This window comes from Stegostoma tigrinum, chromosome 18, assembly GCF_030684315.1.
Source record: "Stegostoma tigrinum isolate sSteTig4 chromosome 18, sSteTig4.hap1, whole genome shotgun sequence".
In the NCBI taxonomy this organism is placed as follows: Eukaryota; Metazoa; Chordata; class Chondrichthyes; order Orectolobiformes; family Stegostomatidae; genus Stegostoma; species Stegostoma tigrinum.
Genome location: NC_081371.1, coordinates 15,488,432 through 15,512,227, shown reverse-complemented (window position 1 = coordinate 15,512,227; position 23,796 = coordinate 15,488,432). Strand labels below are relative to the sequence as shown.

Sequence of the window (23,796 nt, the reverse complement as noted above, 5' to 3'; positions counted from 1 at the left end):
TTATACGATACTCCCATACTAAGAGCAAAAAGGGATTGTGCGTGTTTGTAGAGTTGTTCCAAATACAAGTGCCACTATATAGTGAAATATAATTTAGAAGATATATTAAAAAAAGCAGAATTATTGAATATGGTCAAGCCTGCTTCCCCTAATATTATAACACAAACATGGGAAACTTTGTGTGAATGCTTTTCACAGAAGGTGTTCTGATAAACCATTCAGCAAGTAAGTAAACAAGGTGTAGAGCTGGATGAACACAGCAGGCCAAGCAGCACCAGAGGAGCAGGAAGGCTGACGTTTCGGGCTCTACACCTTGTTATCTCAGATTCTCCAGCATCTGCAGTTCCTACTATGTCAGAAAGTAGGAAAGCAAGTTTATAATCAACTTACCTGTGAGGTAATTCTGGGCAACCATCACTAGCTGGGTCAAAATCTTTGGCCGATGCCAGCAGATTGGAAGCATCCAATCGGGTGAGTAATCGAGGCGTATCTGGATCCCAATAAATACCATTCACCAAACATGTGGTATATGGAGCAATCTAAAAAGCAGTGTGGACATTTTAGCATCTGGGCACTAAGCTTAAATCAATAGAAAAAAACAACGGCCTTTCAGATAATTCTCAGGTTCAGGAATATTTATATCACATCCTGTGGCATTGATATTTTATACAAACCAAATGTTTTCTTACATCAACGCTGAAGCGTGAGGTGTATAATTGAGGACGATGTTGATATTCCACAGGGTCATATTTCCCGTCACTCTTTCTAACAACATGATGATGACGGCTGAGAACCGTGCAGTAAACCTTTCTTTGATCTGTGCAATGAATCACACATAGTTAATTCCAAACTGAACAGTTCACAGTACTTTAATTACTGTTATCTGTGCTGAACAGTGGAGAAATCCAAATAATTTTATTTACCCCACTACCCATTTGCCAACCCCCCAAGAGTGCCAATAACTTCAAGACCAGGATGCAAATGGTAGCCATTTCATTTTGTATTGTCTGCTGGTGATAATGTCAAACCAGAAAAGACTTGATATGCTGAGGCAAGGTAACTAGGTGGGTCTTGTGGCATAGACATAGTTTCCCTACCTCGGAGCCAAAAGGCCCAGGTTCAAGTCCCACTTGCTTCAGAAATGAAGTCATAACATCCCTAAACAGGTTGATTAAAAATAGGTTTAAGGGAACAGCCTACAATCGTCATCACTGGACTGTTATCCCAGAGACCCAGATAGTATTCTCGGGACCCAAGTTCAAATATCACCATGGCAGATGGTGGAATTTGAATTCAATAAAAAGAAAATCTGGAATTAAGAGTTTGAATGATCACGAATCCGTTGTTGGGGAAAACCCACCTGGTTCATTAATGTCCTTGAAAGAAGGACCTTACCTGGTCTAGCCTACAGGTGACTCCAGATCCACAGCAATGTGGTTAACTCTAAAGATTACTCTGGGCAATTAGTGATGAACAATAAATGCTGGTTTAGCCAACAATGCTCTTATCCCATGAATTAATAAAAAAAAATGCCAAATCCTGCCCGATGTAAAACTACTCATCATAGCAAGCTGTACTGTGCACTTTCCCAGACCTACTCATTTATACCAGCTAGTTACAACGAGGGTTCATTTGCATTTGTCTCAGTAACCTTTGCATCAAACCAAATTTACTGGTATTTGTTTAAGACCAAATACAATTTGAAAGCAGGAAGCAAAAAAGTTTTCTTCTAATAAATGGATTTGCCAGTTTATTAAATGATATTTCAAAAGCCAATCACCATATGTTAGGTGATAATGGGAACTGCAGATGCTGTAGAATCCAAAGTGTGGAGCTGGATGAACACAGCAGGCCAAGCAGCATCTCAGGAGCACAAAAGCTGACGTTTTGGGCCTAGACCCTTCATCAGATCTCCTGTGCTCCTGAGATGCTGCTTGGCCTGCTGTGTTCATCCAGCTCCACACTTTGCCATTTGATTTAGTCAATGACATCAGGCCATGTGCAAGCAGTAAGCCAAGCAGCATCTCAGGAGCACAAAAGCTGACGTTTCGGGCCTAGACCCTTCATCAGAGAGGGGGATGGGGAGAGGGAACTGGAATAAATAGGGAGAGAGGGGGAGGCGGACCGAAGATGGAGAGTAAAGAAGATAGGTGGAGAGAGTGTAGGTGGGGAGGTGGGGAGGTAGGGAGGGGATAGGTCAGTCCAGGGAAGACGGACAGGTCGAGGAGGTGGGATGAGGTTAGTAGGTAGCTGGGGGTGCAGCTTGGGGTGGGAGGAAGGGATGGGTGAGAGGAAGAACCGGTTAGGGAGGCAGAGACAGGTTGGACTGGTTTTGGGATGCAGCGGGTGGGTGGGAAGAGCTGGGCTGGTTGTGTGGTGCAGTGGGGGGAGGGGACGAACTGGGCTGGTTTAGGGATGCAGTAGGAGAAGGGGAGATTTTGAAACTGGTGAAGTCCACATTGATACCATATGGCTGCAGGGTTCCCAGGCGGAATATGAGTTGCTGTTCCTGCAACCTTCGGGTGGCATCATTGTGGCACTGCAGGAGGCCCATGATGGACATGTCATCTAGAGAATGGGAGGGGGAGTGGAAATGGTTTGCGACTGGGAGGTGCAGTTGTTTGTTGCGGACTGAGCGGAGGTGTTCTGCAAAGCGGTCCCCAAGCCTCCGCTTGGTTTCCCCAATGTAGAGGAAGCCGCACCGGGTACAGTGGATGCAGTATACGACATTGGCAGATGTGCAGGTGAACCTCTGCTTAATGTGGAATGTCATCTTGGGGCCTGGGATGGGGGTGAGGGAGGAGGTGTGGGGACAAGTGTAGCATTTCCTGCGGTTGCAGGGGAAGGTGCCGGGTGTGGTGGGGTTGGAGGGCAGTGTGGAGCGAACAAGGGAGTCACGGAGAGAGTGGTCTCTCTGGAAAGCTGACCGGGGAGGGGGTGGAAAAATGTCTTGGGTGGTGGGGTCGGATTGTAAATGGCGGAAGTGTCGGAGGATAATACGTTGTATCCGGAGGTTGGTAGGGTGGTGTGTGAGAACGAGGGGGATCCTCTTGGGGCGGTTGTGGCGGGGGCGGGGTGTGAGGGATGTGTTGCGGGAAATACGGGAGACGCGGTCAAGGGCATTCTCGATCACTGTGGGGGGAAAGTTGCGGTCCTTGAAGAACTTGGACATCTGGGATGTGCGGGAGTGGAATGTCTTATCGTGGGAGCAGATGCGGCGGAGGCGGAGGAATTGGGAATAGGGGATGGAATTTTTGCAGGAGGGTGGGTGGGAGGAGGTGTATTCCAGGTAGCTGTGGGAGTCGGTGGGCTTGAAATGGACATCAGTTACAAGCTGGTTGCCTGAGATGGAGACTGAGAGGTCCAGGAAGGTGAGGGATGTGCTGGAGATGGCCCAGGTGAACTGAAGGTTGGGGTGGAAGGTGTTGGTGAAGTGGATGAACTGTTCGAGCTCCTCTGGGGAGCAAGAGGCGGCGCCGATACAGTCATCAATGTACCGGAGGAAGAGGTGGGGTTTGGGGCCTGTGAGGGATGTGCTGGAGATGGCCCAGGTTGCAGGAAGGTTGCAGGAACAGCAACTCATATTCCGCCTGGGAACCCTGCAGCCTAATGGTATCAATGTGGACTTCACCAGTTTCAAAATCTCCCCTTCCCCCACTGCATCCCTAAACCAGCCCAGTTCGTCCCCTCCCCCCACTGCATCACACAACCAGCCCAGCTCTTCCCCCCCACCCACTGCATCCCAAAACCAGTCCAACCTGTCTCTGCCTCCCTAACCGGTTCTTCCTCTCACCCATCCCTTCCTCCCACCCCAAGCCGCACCCCCAGCTACCTACTAACCTCATCCCACCTCCTTGACCTGTCCGTCTTCCCTGGACTGACCTATCCCCTCCCTACCTCCCCACCTACACTCTCTCCACCTATCTTCTTTACTCTCCATCTTCGGTCCGCCTCCCCCTCTCTCCCTATTTATTCCAGTTCCCTCTCCTCATCCCCCTCTCTGATGAAGGGTCTAGGCCCGAAACGTCAGCTTTTGTGCTCCTGAGATGCTGCTTGGCCTGCTGTGTTCATCCAGCCTCACATTTTATTATCTTGGAATTCTCCAGCATCTGCAGTTCCCATTATCTCATGTGCAAGCAGTGTTGTAATAGGCTCCCTACACAGTATCAGAGAATGCACAGCGCTCATGGTCCTAAGTTCCAACAAACATATCATGCTAAAGACAAGCATGACAAGACAAATGCACTTTGCCAATAACTCAAGTCAAGACACACGCACTACGTTGATGCATACAAGGTAAGACATACACACTGCACTAACACACCAGAGTTCCAGCAATCACACTCCTGAGTTCAGACAATATAGAGTGCTCACATTCTCTAGTTCAGACAACACACACAGAACACACAAAAATGTTCAACATTGTGGGGACCAGCCAGTGAACATGACAGCACACAAGTACAAGACATCCATCAGATCAGATTACTATAAAAAGAGTGGATAAAGCAAATTATAATTATTAGATACCTCCAGACTGAAAAACATCTTGAAGCTCATGTGGTTCAACAAATTCACAAGGAAGTTCAGTGAATATTTCTTGTGCTCCCTGGAAAGGTAACAGCAGTTAGTTATCGAGAAGAATATTGTGTTTCATCCTATTTTAGTTTCATTGTTTTAGATTTACATCAAAGCAACTGTAAATTAAATATCAACTATAACTGTAAAGTAGGAAACAGCCCAAGTAGAAATAAAAACTCAAAAGAAAAGAAACAAGGGGCTTCAAAAATCTTGAATAATTTTCAAGAAGCATCTTCAAGGCAATGCTCAATAAAATTTATAGAAAAACAGCACTTTCCTCGCAACATGTAACAAAGTTCATGTAGTTCACTTAAAATAGTTAAAATCTTTTGACAATGCAATTATTCATTGAAATGTACAACTCTTAGGATTAGAATCATGAAGTGGTTATATCACAGAGGGATGCCATGCTTGCCCTTTGCAAGAGGAATTTAGCAAGCCCAATTCCCCTATCTTTTCCCTTCAAGGTTTTGTTCAATTCCCTCAACAATTTGTCCCTCACTCCTAAAATCCTCAGCTCATCCCCAATCTAAGTTAATCGAAAATAATCATCATATTCCTCTTGCATAACCCCTCCAAAATAATGTTGATAATAATTGCATACAGGGTGGCTGCTATAGGGGGAATTCAACTCTAACATTCCTTCATGTGGTCTTTCAGTCCATATACAGGACTCAGTTCGATGTGTGAAACATTCTAACATTTAGAAATTATTTCTCAAGTATAAGTCAGAGCAAAACTGTGCTTATTAAACCTGATCTGATGAAGGGTCTAGGACTGAAATGTCAGCTTTTGCGCTCCTGAGATGCTGCTTGGCCTGCTGTGTTCATCCAGCTTCACACTTTATTATTTTATTAAACCACAAGCTATTTAACACCATTTCTTGATAAAGGTAAAACAAATCCACTCATGAATTGGAAATGACAGATGTATTTCTTTTCCTCGCAGTAGTACTAACTCAATGCACACAAATAGCCAGCCAGCAGGAGCAAACCAACACTCAGAATTGATTATCGAAAGGCTGGCAATGATGACCAACAGGCATGATTTTAAAGACAATCAAATCTAACCCCTTTGGGAATGACCTTGAAGGCAACTACAACTCCGATTAAACAGTGAAAATTGCACAAGCATTGAGCGGTTCACATTAGATATAGGAATTTGAATGTTGCTGAAAAGAAAATTATGTTAGCTAAACTAGGGGATTATAGGCTCCATAAGCTTCTGGATACATGAATAAGTGCCTAAATAATCCCAAGTGAGCAAACAGCTATATTAACAACCAATTTATAATAACCAGTAAAGCATGTATAGTGGCTTATTTATCCTTCCTAGAAGTGATATATGTTTATGTACAGAGACCAGATCTGTGCAAACAAAAGGAACATGTTAAGCCCTGTGCCTTTCTTTTAATTACCTTGGAGTCTGGGGAGCATTTTCCTCCCATTATTTACTCTGCGGCAACATGCCAACTAATCAGTCAACTTCCATGCAATCAACTCCTTTTCTCCCGTAGTATAAATTGTTGTGATCATTTGAGATGAGATATTCTTGCGTTTTTCCTGATATGAGCAAGACAACGTTTCCCTTTCCAGCAACATTCAATGACTGTTCTTGCAAGTGAACATATTAGCTGCTCTTCAAAGTCATCCAAAAATCATCTCGTTCCTCTGCTACCATCCTGAAAGTCACATGTTGTAACAATAAAGAAGTTGTTACATAATGATAGCATCAATTTGCTATCAATTAGTCTACAACCGATCCATACATGATGTGAGGAAATCTCCGCTTTACAGTTTTGAGAACCATAACTCCACAGTTAACTGTTCTTTCTAAGCATGCTATACCTAACATGTTATTTCTTCAATTACTTGTGCGCTGTATTGTAAAATGCTATTTTCTGAAATGCATCTAATTTCTAGTCAAATGTATTGGTATCAGCACCTTTCACCATTTCCCCAAGGTGCTACTCCATGGACTGACCACCCACTGTCTACAATAATACTTCCAAACATTTGTTTTGACTTTAGCCCTCCCCCACTCAAGGACAAGCCACATCCTAGTCATGTTCAACCATGTGATTCAGGTGAATAATGATGCACTGAATCCTCAAAAAAAAGCAAGATTTCACCGAGTGACATTATGAAAAAAATTACGGTACCATTTTGAAGGGCACTTCACACTCCGATATCACAAATTAAGACACAAGCAAAATAGTGTTGCTTTCCCTTCTCTTAGTTTGCCGACTCCCACCACAAAATGCACTGCTGCACATAACATCAAAAACAAAAACTTTGACTGCATGGATAGCATGGAAGACTTTACTGCACTTTTCCAACACTCGCTAGCAAACAAAGCAGGAAAAAAATTACTGTAATTAGTTTTCCTAGAGCCAGCTCCTGCCATTATTAATGCCTTTTCTTGCATGAGATTGAACAATTTTATGATGTAAGCAAATTGAAAACAGATACATTTCACATATATACACTCCATTTTTTTTGAAGTGAGAACATTTTTGTAGATATTTTAAATATATTTAATATATTTATATATATACACTTAAATATATTTAATATTTAAATATTTAAATAAAAGGATCTCTTCAGCTATCTTGACCTTGGCTCAATGCACATTTTGTGATCTTATTTTAATAACCATAAAAAGAATACCAAAGAGACATTAAAGTAATACCCTCATTCCCCTCAAACTGAGCAAAACACATAAAACCTACCTTGGAGACATTACCGGTGCCTGTGAACACAAATGTAACTGGTCCAATGGACTTAGGCATTAAACCTAAGGAGATCTCGTAACCGCAGTCCCGAACAGCTTGCACTGCCTGGGCACTGTTCCTGTAATTGTGAGCCATGCCAATATGCTGAAAAAAGAATGCATTGAATGAATATACCAATACCCCTTAACAAAACAGCTTACCAGATAACTCTAACTCAGCTCTGATGGCTCCAAGTCTTAGATTCACTGGAAGAACCTCGTTGAAGGCACCTTTTCCCAATAGCATCTGCCCTCCCACCATTTTCCCAATTTTCATCACCCTACCCCTATACCACTCGTAAAATTGGGGTTCCATCACACGACAAGCACAGTTACCGTAGCAAAGCAGGAGAAGCACTGTGGTAACTGCTGTCTTACATCTAACCTTAAAATAGCAGCTCTAAAAGATATACTCACGAATATTTATCGAGGACCTAGATTGTTAGATGGTGTTAGGATGAATGGGAGGTTTGGCCTTTTTGTTAAAGGTTTGAAAACTCTCGTGTCAGAATCTGGCCATCAAAAATCCAAGGATGTGAAAGTGAAGCTAGAGGCCAGCTGCATTTATTTAAAACATTAGCAAAATTATGAATGAGGATTTTCTGTTAACTCCAAAGTAATTCACCTGTATAGATATGAGAAGTGCTAGGAGTGAGCAGATCTCAGTCAGAAGGAGTCTCAATTAGCCTGGGTCCCAGGATTAGAGAGGCCCTGATTGCTAACGTCTGGTTCATCAAATTGTTCGAGTTTCTTAAATGTTGACATCAATATTATCATTAATATGTGATAGATATTAATTGTCTTTGAGCATGTATAAATGGAAAGCCACAGTGACATTTGGTTGGGCGTGCGGTGGAGGATGGTGAAAGGTGTAAGACTGAATAAGTCAATAAAATCTCTGAACAAAAAAGCCATGTGTCTTCATTTCCACCGTTACAGACAGCTTGGATTCACTAAAGGTTGATGTGAATTCAATAGCCCCTACTGAAACTTGTGTCACTGACTATCAGGAGAAGTTATAATTTATTCTCTACCGGTGAACAACATTCTGAAAACTTTATTTAGGAGAAACTAAATCTTAAATCATGAACAATGTAACAGAAAGAGCAGCTAACATATCTAACCTAAAGCAACTAAGACAACAACATCTTCAAAAGGGAGGAGTGGAAAGAAATTAAGTTGGGAGAGTACTGACAAAATAAGATTAAGTCAGTCTTAAGATCATGAAAAATAAGAGGAGTAGGCATTGAGCCTGCTTTGCCATTCAATAAGATCATGCCTTGCCTGTTTTTGGTCTTAATTCTATTTCCTTTCCTATTACCCTGGTCAACCTGGTCAAGCAAAACTCTGCAACATGAATATATTCAATGACCCAGGCTGTGCTGCTGTCTGAAAAGAGAATTTCAAGAGTAATGACACTCAGAAAAAAATCATCTCCTTGCTTCCATTTCAAATGGAAGAGCCTTTATTTTTAGACTGTACCTGACAACTCTAGACTCCCCGCAAAAGACAAAACATCCTCCCAGCATCCACCCAGTCAGAATCTGCTGCTTCTCATTCTACTAAACTTCAATGTGTTCTTGGTCCTACCAATATCCCAAAATGTGTTGCATGACTTCTCCACTTGTATCTTCTACTCCTTTTGCAATAAAAGGCCTTACATTCCACATACTTTCTGAATTACCCACAGTACCTGCATGCTAGTTTTTGTGTTCCATATACAAGAATCCCCAGGTTCCTCTGTACATACACATACTCAGTCTTACTCTAGTTAAATAACATTCTACATTTCTATTCTTACCCTGCCAAAGCAGACAACCTCGCATTTTACAATATTTTACTCCACCTGCAAATCTTTGATCCTCACTTAACCTATCCATATCGCTTTGGCCTAGATTTTCTTGGAGTTGTGGAGACTCCACAGCATACCCAAAATGAAGCTAAAACCTGATACAGAATTTGCAGCTTCATTTCTGACAGATTGCTCTGTTTCCCTGTCACAAAAACAATGACATGATTCACACAGAGAAGAAACACAAACTGAGCAGGACCATGTGAATTTATTGTTGAAATCATGTAGATGGATACATTGTCACTCAGATTTCACAGGACCCATAAAGAGTCCATTTAGATGTGGGGTGCAGTAAGTTGGTATAAAAGTTAAGGGACAATGGGAATGAGTAGAGGGGGAAGAGGTTGGCATGGAGGATACAAGAGGTCATAGAAGAGGGATGAAAAGCTTGGCAGGAGTTGACATACAGGGAGCATGGGGAGCAGATGGGGCAGTGTGATAGTCAGAGGGCCTGGGTTCAAGAACACAACTGCAATGAAGTCTTTGGGAACCAAGATGGGCCTTTTAAATCAGCCTGCCTTCATATTATACAAGCCTGTGTTTGTCTCTGAAATGTTTCCAGGGATCACCAGCCCAAATTCAACGTGTACCTACCGCCCACCTCGGGATCGAAAACTAAGCTCATCATAAACTGCTTTCCCATCTATCTGCAAATTTGATTACATCACTGTCATTTCTTCATCCAAGTTATTATTGTAGTTTATAAATAGTTGCAGTCGCAGCATAATTAGCATGGCAGTCCATTAATTAGAATGGAGTCAACCTGAAAATGACTTATATATTCAAACTGGCTGTATCCTATTAAATAACTCATCCTCTATTCATGCTAATATATATGACCCCAACACCAGGAACTCTAACCTTCTGCAGTAAGCTTTCATGGGATATCTTATCAAATCCAAATACATACTCAGTCTAATGCTTCTCTTTTATCCATCCTACTTATTACGTCAACAAACCCAGGAGCACAATACCACACAAAAGCAGGAAAACTAGAGGACTCTTACCATGAAAGGTGTGTGGTGGCCGAGAGCAAGGAAGCGCAGTCCCAAACCATGTAAAATGTTGATCATTCCTGTAACAACCAGCAGGATGAAATAATTAGGAAGGTATTGTTCAGGTCATCATGTATTTGTTCCAACAGATAAAGATTACAATGGGATAAGTGTACCTGCTACCCCAGCCCATTTGCCAAATGCAACAACTCTTGTTCCTTTGCTATCCACCATTTTTTCATAATCAATCAGGCGAATTTCCTAGAAGTACATCAAAAAGCAACATGAGTTCTTTGGGAGTACGATCTCTTGCAGTGATTAAACAAGTTTAGCAACATTAAAGCATTCGCTTGCATTCAATGTTTGAGTGAAATAGAAACTCAAATTTAAATTATCCAGGGTCTTCACACAAACCAAAAAAGTCTTCCATAAAACAGAGAAAAACCTCAACGTTACTAACAAAAAACTGGGAGACTCTGGGAAAAGTTTTTTGAAAAAAGACCAGAAAATACTGGCACTTTCAGCAGCTACATATACATCATTTCTTTTTAAAACTTTAGATTTCAAATATTTGCAGTTCTTTCTCCTCCCCTACAAGGAGAATTCAAGGAGGAAGTTACTCAATACACACACTCTGCTGCAATGTCTTAAATAGGCAATAATTACAAAGAGTCAAGAATTTTTATAGTATTCTGTTAACTGATTTATTTTATCACCATAGGGAGAAGGAGTTATTTATTCCTTTAAAAAACTGAATTTTGCTGGACTGTTTTGCTCTTATGCACCTGCCCAATACAGAGTTTTTGTTTAATTAATCAAAACACCTTTAATGAAGATTTCATCTTATTTATTATAGATATACACTATGCCATGTTTTTAAATTATTGCAATCACATTAAAAATGTCCAAGTTTTAAACATTATCTATTTGTTTTTGAGCGAATAATATAGACTCACTCCTACATCCTGGACCCAGCCCAGCCTACTGTGCACTGGCAATGTTGCTGTTTCCAAACAGAAAGCAATATCTGAAAAATTATACTGCTGTCTCCAATCACACAAATCCAGCTTGAACCAGACAATTGGGTCCAAATTTCTTTCCAGCAATGCTGCTTCTCAGACACCACAATTAATTCTTTAGCTGTGGGCAGGTTTGATTGAATTCAATTTAGAAGGGCCTTGAATAGATTCAGCCTCTGGCCAGCTTCCAGTCAGACAGCCTCTTGTATCAAGGCCCAAATGATTGAGCACTGCAAGAAAGCAACATTATATTAGAGATACTAGGAACTGCAGATGCTGGAGAATCGGAGATAACAAGGTGTACAGCTGGATGAACACAGCAGGCCAAGCAGCATCAGTGGAGCAGGAAGGCTGACATTTCGGGCCTAGACCCTTCTTCAGTGTTGCTGAACTCTTTTGATCTCAAGTCCCTGCCTAATCAAGAGTTTTTGTTTATTTAATTACACCTCCTTTAATAAAGATTTTAATTTATTTATTACGGGCACACCACACTTCTTTAAAATCATGTTAAAAGTGTTGAGAAATGTTGGCTTCTGACAGCACGTAGTGGACACAACTGACCATCTCAGTTTCCAAGATTTCAGATTCTAAAGAGATCAACAATATACACCTAGGCATATTGAAACAAACCTTCACATATTAGTTAGGCATTCATAAAACAAAAATGTAATCTCGACAACAACAGGCGACAAGAGTTTTGCTTTCGGGTTGACCCCAGATGTCAGATAAGGGTCAGAATCACACACTGTTTATTGCCATCTCCTGGCCATGATACCCCCTGGATTAGCCACTTTGTGGCCACAGGGTGAACTCAACGTCCTTAATCCCTTGACAGTGGATGGGCTAATAGCAGTGACTCCAGCTCAGGAGGAGCGGACACCTGCCATTTCAGGCACTGCAGACAGACAGCTTCCATTTCTTAATCTAAAAGCGGTCACAACAGCCAGGCTGCCATCATGATAGAGGAATCCCTCTATACAGAGTGGCCTGAGTTAGAGTCAGACAGGCAGAACAGGCACCTTCCCTCCAGAGCAGCTAGCAGAGCTGCCATCAGAAGGGGCCCTCCAACTGACTGAAAAATTCCAGTTGGCTTCTAAAACTAATTACTTAAGGCCAATTAACTTACATTAATTGGCTATGTGATACTGGAAAATACCAGCCCTTAATCCTTCTCTGGGAAAATGGCCTCAAGGTGGGATAATGCTGACAAGGTGTAAGTCCACCTCTGTACTCATCCAAAGCATATCAGTCTGAATATCAAGAGAATTTTCAACAAATCTTGAAGACAGCACAATAAGGATCTGTTTGTATTCATTGTCATAAATAACAATGAAGATATGGAAAATGTTCAAACAAAGTAATCTTATGAGGGGTGTTTAAAGGTCAGTAAAATCAAGTTCCACGCACTGCTAACAAAAATTCTACTATACCTTTTCAACGACAGCATCCAGAAGAGGCATATTTGCCTCTTGGGCTTTAATGGTGTGTGAAAAGAAGGCATAAGTCTTTTTGGGTATTAGCTTCTCCACTGGAGGACTTTTCACTCCAATAATTAAAGAAGCCTCGGAGATATCTTCCTGGATTATTGCCCCTGCCTGCCGATAATCCTAAAAAAGGGAGACATTATAAAAATAGCTTCTTCTTTCATAAGTGAACTTCAAACACATTACGCCTCAACAAGCCAATATGTCAGAGATAAACAAATCCTTTGTACGAATTGGTGATTTTGTGCTCCCACTTATGTTCATAATTTTAAATTTCTTTGACCTGATCATGAGTAAATTGAGATAGAATTGGCAGGGCGAGAATCAATATCTATATAAATTTTGTAAACTAGTATCAAACATTTAATTCATGTTTTAGGCACTTCAGGCTTTTACAGAGGTTAATAATGCAATCTTAAAAATGATTGCTGCAGACATTACGGAAAAAACAATTAACAGCTTAGAGATTCTGCACAGTTGAGCCTTTTTCTTGTTCATTTGATTGAAATTGGAATAATTGGCACGGAAAATCACAGAATTTGACATCTGATTTACATTCAGCATACCTATTTTGCAATCTTTTACACCAGGTTCATAAGAGGTCAAACTAAAGTAGGTCTTGCTACAAGCTCTGCCACAGCCCACGGATGAATTACTAACCAGAGGAAGTTTTCACTATTTGTGTTTATTTGCAAATTTGTAGAATTCCTTAAAAATTAAGTTCGTTATTTTGGGTGCTAGGGGACAAAAAGACAAATTTTTAAAGATTTTGGATTTTATTTTAATTTAGTTCATTAATAAGTCAACGACAATGCCTGAACATAATTAAATAATTATTTCATACATTTGGAAACAGTCATTTAAAACTCAGCTCTTGTAGATAGTGGCGTGACAGAAATTAAAAATACCTATATGTCACAGTAAGTCCATTTTTTGCAGCAATTACAATCTTTAATTAAGACAATTTTAAACTTTTAAAGAAACATTCTGCTTTAAAACATCTCTACTACATTGGTTCAGAGCAGCTTGTGCAATAATAAAATGCAAATTCAGCAGTGTGGAAACACAATGTAGAATGGGGAAATTTTTGTTTTGAAATGGGTGTACTTTTGAGCAGGGACCTGAATTGTCAATATGGAAACTCTAGCTGACCCACTGTGCTTGTATATAACATGTGGACTGCTGTTTTACTTAAGCTGTTCTCTCCATTTTAAAAGAAAAACAAGAATCTTTTAGATGGAAATGAACATTAAAAAGGAGGAAGAACTAGAAAACAAAACAAGAAGAACAGACTTCAGCTATGCATTTATGAGACAGATTAACTGGCAATTGAAGGAATCTTCTGAACTTGCAAGCGCTATGGAAGAATTCATATTTGTTACAAAGTGAAAGCCTGGGAGTAGCTTGCTCGTTATTTACATTTATGATTTGCTCCATGTTACATATTGTTGTGAAGATATTTTGAAGATAAACAACTACATGAATAAGCACTACAAAACAAAGCACCTCACCAATGCAATGTTAGGAAGAACTGAATTAGAATATCAGATTAGAACTGTTGAAACAAGAATATTCCAACAACAAAGTGAAGCTCCCTTGCAAATTTTCTGCCTTCAAACAAACAGTATCATTATTAATCCAGAACAGTTCACTTAAAGTGAAAGAAAACTGGAGGCAGAAATCGCTCAATAACATTGCTGCCAGAATAGCGAGGAAATCTGGAGAATCAGTTGAGAAATTTGTTCTGAGTGGGCAACTAATTCCTGTTGAGAGATAAACATAGCTATCAACGTATAGAAGTGCTAACTGACGTGGTCATGGTTTCTTGACGTTTCTTTTTAAAAATGAGTTTCAATCAGAAATAAAATTGCTCCACCTGAAATTGGAGTGCTGGTAGAACCAATTAAAATTGGGCCCAGAGACATTGTACACAATGAATCATTCAGAATCACCTTTTCATGGATGGCTCTTCTGTTGGATGGTTGCACCAAGACTTTGTAGCCTGCACTGGTCACCTCTTTGATGTGTCTTGGGGCCAATGGTGCTCGTCTCTCCCAGGCATTTATATCCTCCCTCCGCAAAGCCAGGATAGCTTTGTGATGCTGGTATCTTGGGTGGCCACAACAGAGGCAGCGGCTTATTGCTCTGTTTTTATGTTTCAACAACCAAAACATGATCAAGCCTGCTTACAGAAAAGGAAAGGAAGCAATCCACACCCATTTTAGGACATGAAAAAGAAAAGAACCATCACATAACTATTCAATAAACAAGTCAATATACTGTGAAAAGTGAAATAACATTTTGGTAATTGCTATACCTGCAACAGTTTTCAAATTTAGCTGTCTGGGGACACTATACTTCTTCCCATTGACTCCTACGAACATTGATACGCCTATTGTGAGCCTATAAAAATTTACTAGCCTCCCGCAAACTCATTTCAAAGATTGCCATATCCCTAGTGACCTCTGCAAAGTTTGACAGAAAATTTAAGATCATGACATGAGTTGGGGAAATCCTTTCAAATATAGTGGGAGGATTATCTTTCAGAGATAATCAAAGATTTGGAATTTTCCTGTTGAGTCAAATGTCCTTACAACTGGGGAAATTTTGACTGAACGAGAGTACAACCAGGTTGACTGGCTGATGCTGTTGGCATTCAGCCTCCTCTATCTAATGCCAATGAGGTGCCAGCTCTGAGGCAGCGCTCATGGGCAGTTCACATTGGATTGTGTAGGAAATCCAGTGACTGCATTGGGTGGAAGTTTAATGTCAAAGAGAAGGAAGTAATCAGGGGATTAAAGGGTGGTGACAGCAGGCAGGGAGTGAACTAAAATAATTCTGTAGAGCCAGGAGGGTCAATCATGCACCGCCTAACTTTACAAAAGATGGCTTTTCTTTAAAGAGAAAGAGTAACTTATTTGTTTGTGGATTGGCATCCAGCAGTCTTAGAATATTAGTTGTAGGAGCTTTACACTAAATGCGCTCCATTTGTTGGTCCCTTCAATTTGTAAGCATTTTTAGTCAACCTGCTCAGAAATACTATGCCACACCACTGGAGCAGGTAGGACTTGAACCTTCTGGCCCAGAGATGAGGACATCTTCAGAATTGTATGTAGATTCTAAATGTCTGATAAACCTTAATCTGCAATTATAAGTGGAACACAGAATGAAATAGGCAGACCTCTGAGTCACTTTTGTGAAGGCCTCAATATAAAAGCCATCAGGGGGATCAGGAACAGGGGCAGGGCTTAAAGTTGACAAAGATACAAGATCTGACTGTTTATTACCATCATCAAAAAGAATACCATTTTCCTGATAACCCTATCCCCATAACCCCATCTCCTCAGCATCTGTGCTTATTTATTCTGAATTCTGGAAGTGACCAGTTGGATTAAAATGGTAGATTAAGCTTTTTATGGTCCTGAGTTTTCTCATGTCTGTGTTCCACAGCTCCAATTTTATTTTGTATCCTTACGAAAGTTGAATCTTCAATCATTTTTCCTTTTGCCATTTCACAAGTCTCAAGATAAAACAACGAAAGTCATATGCCTTAAACTTTCAAGTACAGTGCACAACATGGAACAGCTAACGCCACACTGAGCATCAACAACTCAATTCATTCTTTAAAAATGCTGCCTAGAAATTCATTCAATCCACCTCTACTACGTGACAAACAGATCAGTAGGAAATTATTAATCTCTGTACATCAGTAAATTATGAATCAGATTTTCTATTTTCAAACTTCTAATCATGCATCCACCTCACCATAAACCGACTGCAGAATTGCCTTCATTTCTAGGAATGTTACTAAATGCCTGAGGACGGAATTGTATTTATGCTAGGTTTGGGGAGCAGGAGGGCAAAAACATGGACAATTAAAGTGAAACCAAACCCTAGGAATATTGGATTCTGTACCAGGAAAGTGATACAATATATCATACCATCTAATGAGCTGAAAGCCACAGACAAGGTTTGCACTTGTATTGATATCTGAGCCTGTACTGATGCACTGCTTTAGATTTCTATCACTTCTTTGAACTCTCAATTGTCAAACAAAGTCACTTAATTTTGGAGATATTTTGTCATCTGCGACATGTTTAGGGATAACTCCTCCTCCATTCAAAACAGTGAGAAGACCAAAAGGCATTTCCTTCAAAAGCAGAAGTTGCTGGAAAAATTCAGCAGGTCTGGCACCATCTGTGAAGAGAAATCAGAGTTAAAGTTTTGAGTCCAGTCACCCTTCCTCAGAACGGTTCTGAGAAAGGGTCACTGGGCCCAAAAGGCTAACTCTGACCTCTCTTCACAGATGCTGCCAGACCTGCTGAATTTTTTTCCAGCAACCTCTGTTTTAGTTTCTGATTTACAGCATCCACAGTTCTTTCGGATTTTATAAAGGTATTGCCTTTGCTGCCTCATCGTAAAATCTGTCCCTTAGCCACTGATTGAGTCTTCTCTCCAGTCATCCAGTCACTTTCTTAGGCTGAGCGAGGCCAGTTGAACCCCACATTCTATCCCCAGACAATTTCTAAAGCACTGCCTGTTACCACTGAAACTATGAAACATAATTTTGTCACGTAAATGCTAACAACTCCAAACTACTTGCTAGCTTTTCAACACCAACTTATACAAGACTCCACCACATATCTCCTTCCTGCACAAATGTCCAGGTCTCCCATTATTCAATACCCTTCCTAATCTGTTGATACCCATCAGCCAAACATACAAGAAATTCAAATTATTCCTTTTGCCTATGAGTTGGAAGAATTTAATCTCTCCAATCTCTTCCAGCTTGCTAACGTCCTGTCAGCAGTCATTGCCACCAATTCTCTATATCACTAATTGCAGAACTTTAAACTGCCACGCTCCTATTTTCTGGAACTTTTATTCATAGAGCCATAATCTGATACAGCATATAAACAGACCCTTTGGTCTAACTCATCCACGTCAATCAAGTTCCCCAAATTAAACTAGTCCCATTTACCTGTGTTTGGCGCATAAATCCTTCCTATTCACATAACTATCCAAATGTCTTTTAAATGTTGTGATTGCACCTGCACCTACCACTTCCTCTGGCAATTCATTCCACATACAAAACACCCCCTCTGTGAAAAAGTTGCCCCTCAGGTTCCCTTCAAATCTTGCTCCTTTCACCTTAAAAATAAACCACAAAAGACTATCTGCTCGACTTGTTCCTTTTGTATCAGCATCCATTCCACATAGGACCTTGTCATATTCTTTCATTTAAAAGGCTACATAAATACAATTTTTTGATGGGGTTGGAGTCAAAAATGGTAGGGCAGAAAATCAGAAGGAAGTCCATTTTCCTGCATCTTTGTTGTTGTGAGAATATTTCATAATTAGAAATAAAAGTATCATTATTTCAGGAATCACAGTGAATGGAACATTCTGTTACTGCTGTCACTTGTAACACTGAAAGCTACTTTTGTTGCGGCAAACCAGAGCAGCTACTTATAATACAAATATACAATACAGGAGTAGAACTATTCGGCCCCTCTAGCTTGTTCCACCATTCAATAAGATCATGGCTGATCTAACTACGTTTCTAATTCTATATTCCCACATTCTGGATCACCAGCCTAACACAAATCTACCCACCTCTGGCCTAAGGATATTCAATTACCCCACCTGTACTGCCTTCTGAGGCATAGAGTTCCAAAGTTGCACAACCAGAGAGGAAATAAAACTTCACCTGTCTTAAAAGGTGGCCCTTAAATTTTAAAACAGTGCCCCCTGGTTCTTGAATGACCTACAAGAAGAAACAACCTTTCCACATTCAGCGATAGTAGCAACTGCAGATACTGGAGAATCTGAGGTAACAAGGTGTAGAGCTGGATGAACACAGCAGGCCAAGCACCATCAGAGGAGCAGGAAAGCTGACGTTTCGGGCCTAGACACTTCTGTGTTAATCCAACTCTACACCTTGTTATCTCTTTCCACATTCACATTGTTTAAACCATTCCAGGTCCTGCTGAGCTTTTCCAGCAACTTCTGTTTTTGTTTTAGGGTCCTATACACTTCATTCAAGTCATCCCTCACTCTTCTAAACAACAGTGGAAACAAGCCCATCCTGTCTAACCCATCCTCATAAGACAACCCATTCATTTCATTTAACCACAGTCTGAAAGAAATCTGATGTTCTCAGTCACTAACTATGCTATGTGCTACAGCATGTAAGCAGTTTCTACCTTAAACCAGCAAGTGATCAGGATAAGGTGATGCAAATGCATAGAGAACAAAATCTGCCCCACAACTGATCATTTTTAAGGGTAGCACTGAGGCTATTTTGTACACAAGGATTCTAGAAAGGGTGAGAGGTGGTAAACCTGAAGCACAGTCCAACTGAGGAGCAAGACATTTTTTATTATAGTCTGTTCACAGTTTTGACATATTCACCAACTTGATTCAACAATAGTCTCAGAGTGAGTTCTCTCATTATTGTCGCTCACAGGTTATGGGAGTATGCAAATTATCCACCATGTTTTTCTCACTGGTAGTGAGAGACTCTTCAAAAGTAATTCATTGGCTGTAAATTGCTTTGGAATGTCCTGATGTTCTAGAACATAGAACATAGAACAGTACAGCACAGAACAGGCCCTTCAGCCCACAATGTTGTGCCGACCATTGATCCTCATGTATGCACCCTCAAATTTCTGTGACCATATGCATGTCCAGCAGTCTCTTAAATGTCCCCAATGACCTTGCTTCCACAACTGCTGCTGGCAACGCATTCCATGCTCTCACAACTCTCTGTGTAAAGAACCCGCCTCTGACATCCCCTCTATACTTTCCTCCAACCAGCTTAAAACTATGACCCCTTGTGCTAGCCATTTCTGCCCTGGGAAATAGTCTCTGGCTATCAACTCTATCTATGCCTCTCATTATCTTGTATACCTCAATTAGGTCCCCTCTCCTCCTCCTTTTCTCCAGTGAAAAGAGACTGAGCTCAGTCAACCTCTCTTCATAACATAAGCCCTCCAGTCCAGGCAGCATCCTGGTAAACCTCCTCCGAACCCTCTCCAAAGCATCCACATCTTTCCTATAGTAGGGCGACCAGAACTGGACGCAGTATTCCAAGTGCGGTCTAACCAAAGTTTTATAGAGCTGCAACAAGATCTCACGACTCTTAAACTCAATCCCCCTGTTAATGAAAGCCAACACACCATATGCTTTCTTAACAACCCTGTCCACTTGGGTGGCCATCTTAAGCGATCTATGTATCTGCACACCAAGATCTCTCTGTTCCTCCACACTGCCAAGAATCCTATCCTTAATCCTGTACTCAGCTTTCAAATTCGACCTTCCAAAATGCATCACCTCGCATTTATCCAGGTTGAACTCCATCTGCCACCTCTCAGCCCATCTCTGCATCCTGTCAATGTCCCGCTGCAGCCTACAACAGCCCTCTATACTGTCAACGACACCGCCAACCTTTGTGTCGTCTGCAAACTTGCTGACCCATCCTTCAATCCCCTCATCCAAGTCATTAATAAAAATTACAAACAGAAGAGGCCCAAGGACAGAGCCCTGTGGAACCCCATTCACCACTGACTTCCAGGCATTTCACTGCACCCCCACCCCAACCCTGACTTAAAGTGAATCCTCAGAATGGGCATGCAGGACTGCCCAGTCCCCAGACTGCAGTCTCCATTTCTGATTTTATGATAGAAGGAAGATCAACGATGAAGCAGCTGAAGGTATTTGCGTCAAGGACACTATCCACAGAAATTCCCGTGGAGACATCCTGGAGCTGAGATGACTGAGCTTCAATAATCATCACTCTCTTCCTTTGGGCCAGGTATGATTGGGAATATATTTAGTACTTGGATACCCATTTTACATCGGTAGAATTGTGAACTGTTTTCAAATTTCAGGTCAGCGTTATCTTTTTCCAACCCACTTACATTCCTGATTTGTTCAATTGCTATGACTAAGATAACAAATGTCTCCCAGATCACAAATCCAAGAATTATGTCTTGGTGCTCCTATTGCAAACCCTATTTCACATAAAATTAAATGTATAATTTTACTATAATGCAATGCCTAGTTTGTTTAGCCACCCCCACCCCAACCCTGACTTAAAGTGAATCCTCAGAATGGGCATGCAGGGCTGCCCAGTCCCCAGACTGCAGTGATACTGAACTTCAGACCCTGACCACCTCCGTCAGCCGATAGTCCACGTTCAAGTCCCTAGACTGATATTGGACAATGCCCTTGACATATTGTGGCTTGACACCGCACGCCCCCCCCCCAACCCCTGGACTGATGACAGTCCAGCTTGACTTGGCTGAGGAATTGTCTCTTGGACTTTGAGACCTGACCAGTTGGCTGAGGCACTTGCTGAGCACATACCATGTAAGCTGCTGGTATCTGCTGTAGAGGTGACATTGTTGGAACATGGTGCTGTACAGCAATATATCTGCCCCTTGACTGATCACTGCTGAAAACTGTGACACGTTTGCTAGTTTTGTGTCTGTAAGAACAGGAATGTCAATGCACAAGTACTGTGAACCTGAATGAGGCTGCAAAGTGCGAAAAGGCAAGGCAGGATGCTGTCGACGGTGGTGACAGCCGATGACATTCTCCCTCTACAGTAACTCATGGCCCACTCTGAGACATCTATGATCACAGCAATTTTCAAGTACCACAATAAGGTCAAAGTGGGCAAATGTTTGGAATCACTGCCAGTTCACAAAATGAGTCCTGTAATCATAGAATCCCAACAGTGTGCAAGCAGGCTATTCAACCCATTAAGTCCACACCAACCCTCCAAACAGCGTCCAATCGAGATCCATCCCCTACCCTATCCCCATAACCTTGCATTTTCTATGGCTAATCCACCTAGCCTACACATCCCTAGACAATATGGGACAATTTAGCAAGACCATTCCACCTAACGCGCACATCTTCGGACTGTGAGAGTAAACCAGAGGACCAAGAGGAAACCCATACAGACATGTGGAGAACATGCAAACTCCACAGTCACCCAAGGCTGGAATCAAATCCTGGGTCCCTGACACAAGGCAGCTGTGCTAACCACTGAGCCACTATGCCACACTGTAATTTATGTGGTCGTTTCATACAGGACTGTGGGTCATTATTGGAAGACCAAATCAAGATGCATTGTTACAATATATATGGAACATAAAGATCTGTTCCTCAATGATATGGGTTTATTAGTTCTGTGGGATAAAAACAAGGAGACATTGTTCAAGCATAAAATACAAGTGAGTTACAAACAGATGTAAATTACAAGACATCCTAAGTTTATTTTGCCCTATCCTGTCCCCTTTACTCATCCAAGTACCCGATGAAATTCAAGCATACCATGGGATTCGATGACTGGCGGTGCCAAACATGGGCAGAATCCCAATGCCCATTAAACTACAAACTTGCTACAGACCATACAAAAGCCAGAACGGGTGGAGGGACCAACTCAGTCCACGCTGAGCAGCATTCACTTCAGCCAAACGATGGAGATTTTGTGAGGATTCTGAGTCGACACAGTTTCACTCAGTGAAAATGAGTGATCCAGGATAACCAAATCAACAATTTCTAATTAGGCAACACTTATAATAGTGAAACCTCGTAACAATATTGAACAAAACAAAATCACTTAGAGAGAAACTAACTTCGGAAACAAAAGCTTGCAAGAAGTACCTGATTTTCAATATTTTAAGAGAGGCCAAGTGAAGAGATTCAATGTCTGTTTCACACCATATTACAGGCAACAAGTAAATATTTTGCTGGTTGCTTTATAAAGTCACGACCACTCCGTATTTCTTCAACAGTCCAGGCTTTAAACCAGAACCTGCTTTGCGAATGCAGCTTGAAAAATATCGCGTTTTTTTAAAAACCACAGGAAGTGAAAACAAACGTTAGGAAATGTTTCCTCGCCCAGCGAGACGGACTGGAAGCACAGATTCTAAATATAGGCGCTGTGACAGCGAGCGAGGCTTTTAAAGGGCTTGGAGTGTGAGGCCAGCACCGGCTCCCTGGAAAGACTGTAGCGTCTGTCAATTTCCAGCTGTTCGGGAGCTTGGGCTGGGAGAGGGAGGACTGCCGTTTGTAGGTGAATGGATTACTAAAACGGGCCTGAAAAAACACCAAGAAACAATATATTGCAGCCCCCGAAGATGTGACGCCCTCTCTATCCCTATTAATCGTGCTGCTGTAAAACCAGACAGGGTGGGAGAGAATTCAGAAACAAACGCGGCCTGGAACTGCTAGATTACTGGTCGTCGGTAACATACTCACGTCAGTGTTAAACACAGCGGGGTTTGAAAGGGATTAGGAATGCAGGCTATTTCTAGTACGATGTGAAACTGGCTCCAATCCCACACGCAGCGTCATTACAGTGCACTACCTCCTGTATCATAGGCACACGTATGTCACCAGGAAACCTTCAACCAGCAGAGGTGTCCAAATCTCGGTCATACTCAGCTTTATTGGCTCGCTTACCCAAAAGAACGAAAAAGTACAGCACACGAACAGGCCCTTTGGCTCTCCAAGCCGGTGCCGATCATCATGCCCTAACCGAACTGAAACAAAACAAACCTTCTGCCCTTATTCCGTCCGTATTCCTTTATTCCCTCCTTATTCATGAAGCCATATGGATGTCTCTTAAATGGCGCCATCATGCCTGCTTACACCATCTCTTCTGACACTGCGTCCTAAACTCCTACTGTTCTCCCTGAAAAACTTGCTTTGCACATCTCCCTGAAACATTCCTCCTCTCACCTCGAACCTGTGCCCCTTTGTAATTGAAACTTCAACCCTGGCTATCCACCCTGTCTATACCTCTCATAATTTTGTAGACCTCTGTGGGTCTCCTCTCAGTCACCATCATTCCAATGGAAACAATCCTAGTCTTTGTAACTTTTCCTCATAGCTAATGCAGTCAACATCCTGATATACCTTCCATCCACTTTCTCCAAAACTTCCATGTCCCTCTGGTTGTGTGATGACCAACCTGCAAATGAGGCCTAACAAGGGTTTTATAAAGCTGTAATACAGTTTGCCAACTCTTGTACTTCATGCCCTGGCAGATGAAGACAAACATGCCATCTGCCTTCTCA

The 23,796-nt window shown here is 41.6% G+C and overlaps 1 protein-coding gene across 5 annotated transcripts in view; it reads right to left on the bottom strand.

Annotated features, from left to right (window-relative positions):
* aass (aminoadipate-semialdehyde synthase) overlaps positions 1–23,387 on the bottom strand; it is a 158,507-nt gene extending 135,120 nt beyond the window's left edge. For 2 of the 5 annotated variants that reach the window (XM_048548993.2, XM_048548997.2), the window contains exons 1-9: positions 22,976–23,109; positions 14,653–14,882; positions 12,647–12,823; positions 10,374–10,458; positions 10,210–10,277; positions 7,310–7,456; positions 4,528–4,606; positions 690–817; positions 391–539 (exon numbers count right to left, since the gene is read on the bottom strand). In XM_048548993.2, coding sequence (XP_048404950.1) covers positions 391–539; positions 690–817; positions 4,528–4,606; positions 7,310–7,456; positions 10,210–10,277; positions 10,374–10,458; positions 12,647–12,823; positions 14,653–14,874 — 1,055 coding nt within the window. In that variant the 5' untranslated portion in view covers positions 14,875–14,882; positions 22,976–23,109. Of the gene's footprint in view, positions 1–390; positions 540–689; positions 818–4,527; positions 4,607–7,309; positions 7,457–10,209; positions 10,278–10,373; positions 10,459–12,646; positions 12,824–14,652; positions 14,883–22,378; positions 22,950–22,975; positions 23,110–23,179; positions 23,203–23,275 lie in introns of those variants that run through there. The other 3 variants (XM_048548995.2, XM_048548996.2, XM_048548994.2) reach the window with 3 other exon arrangements.
* Positions 23,388–23,796: the final 409 nt, after the last annotated feature.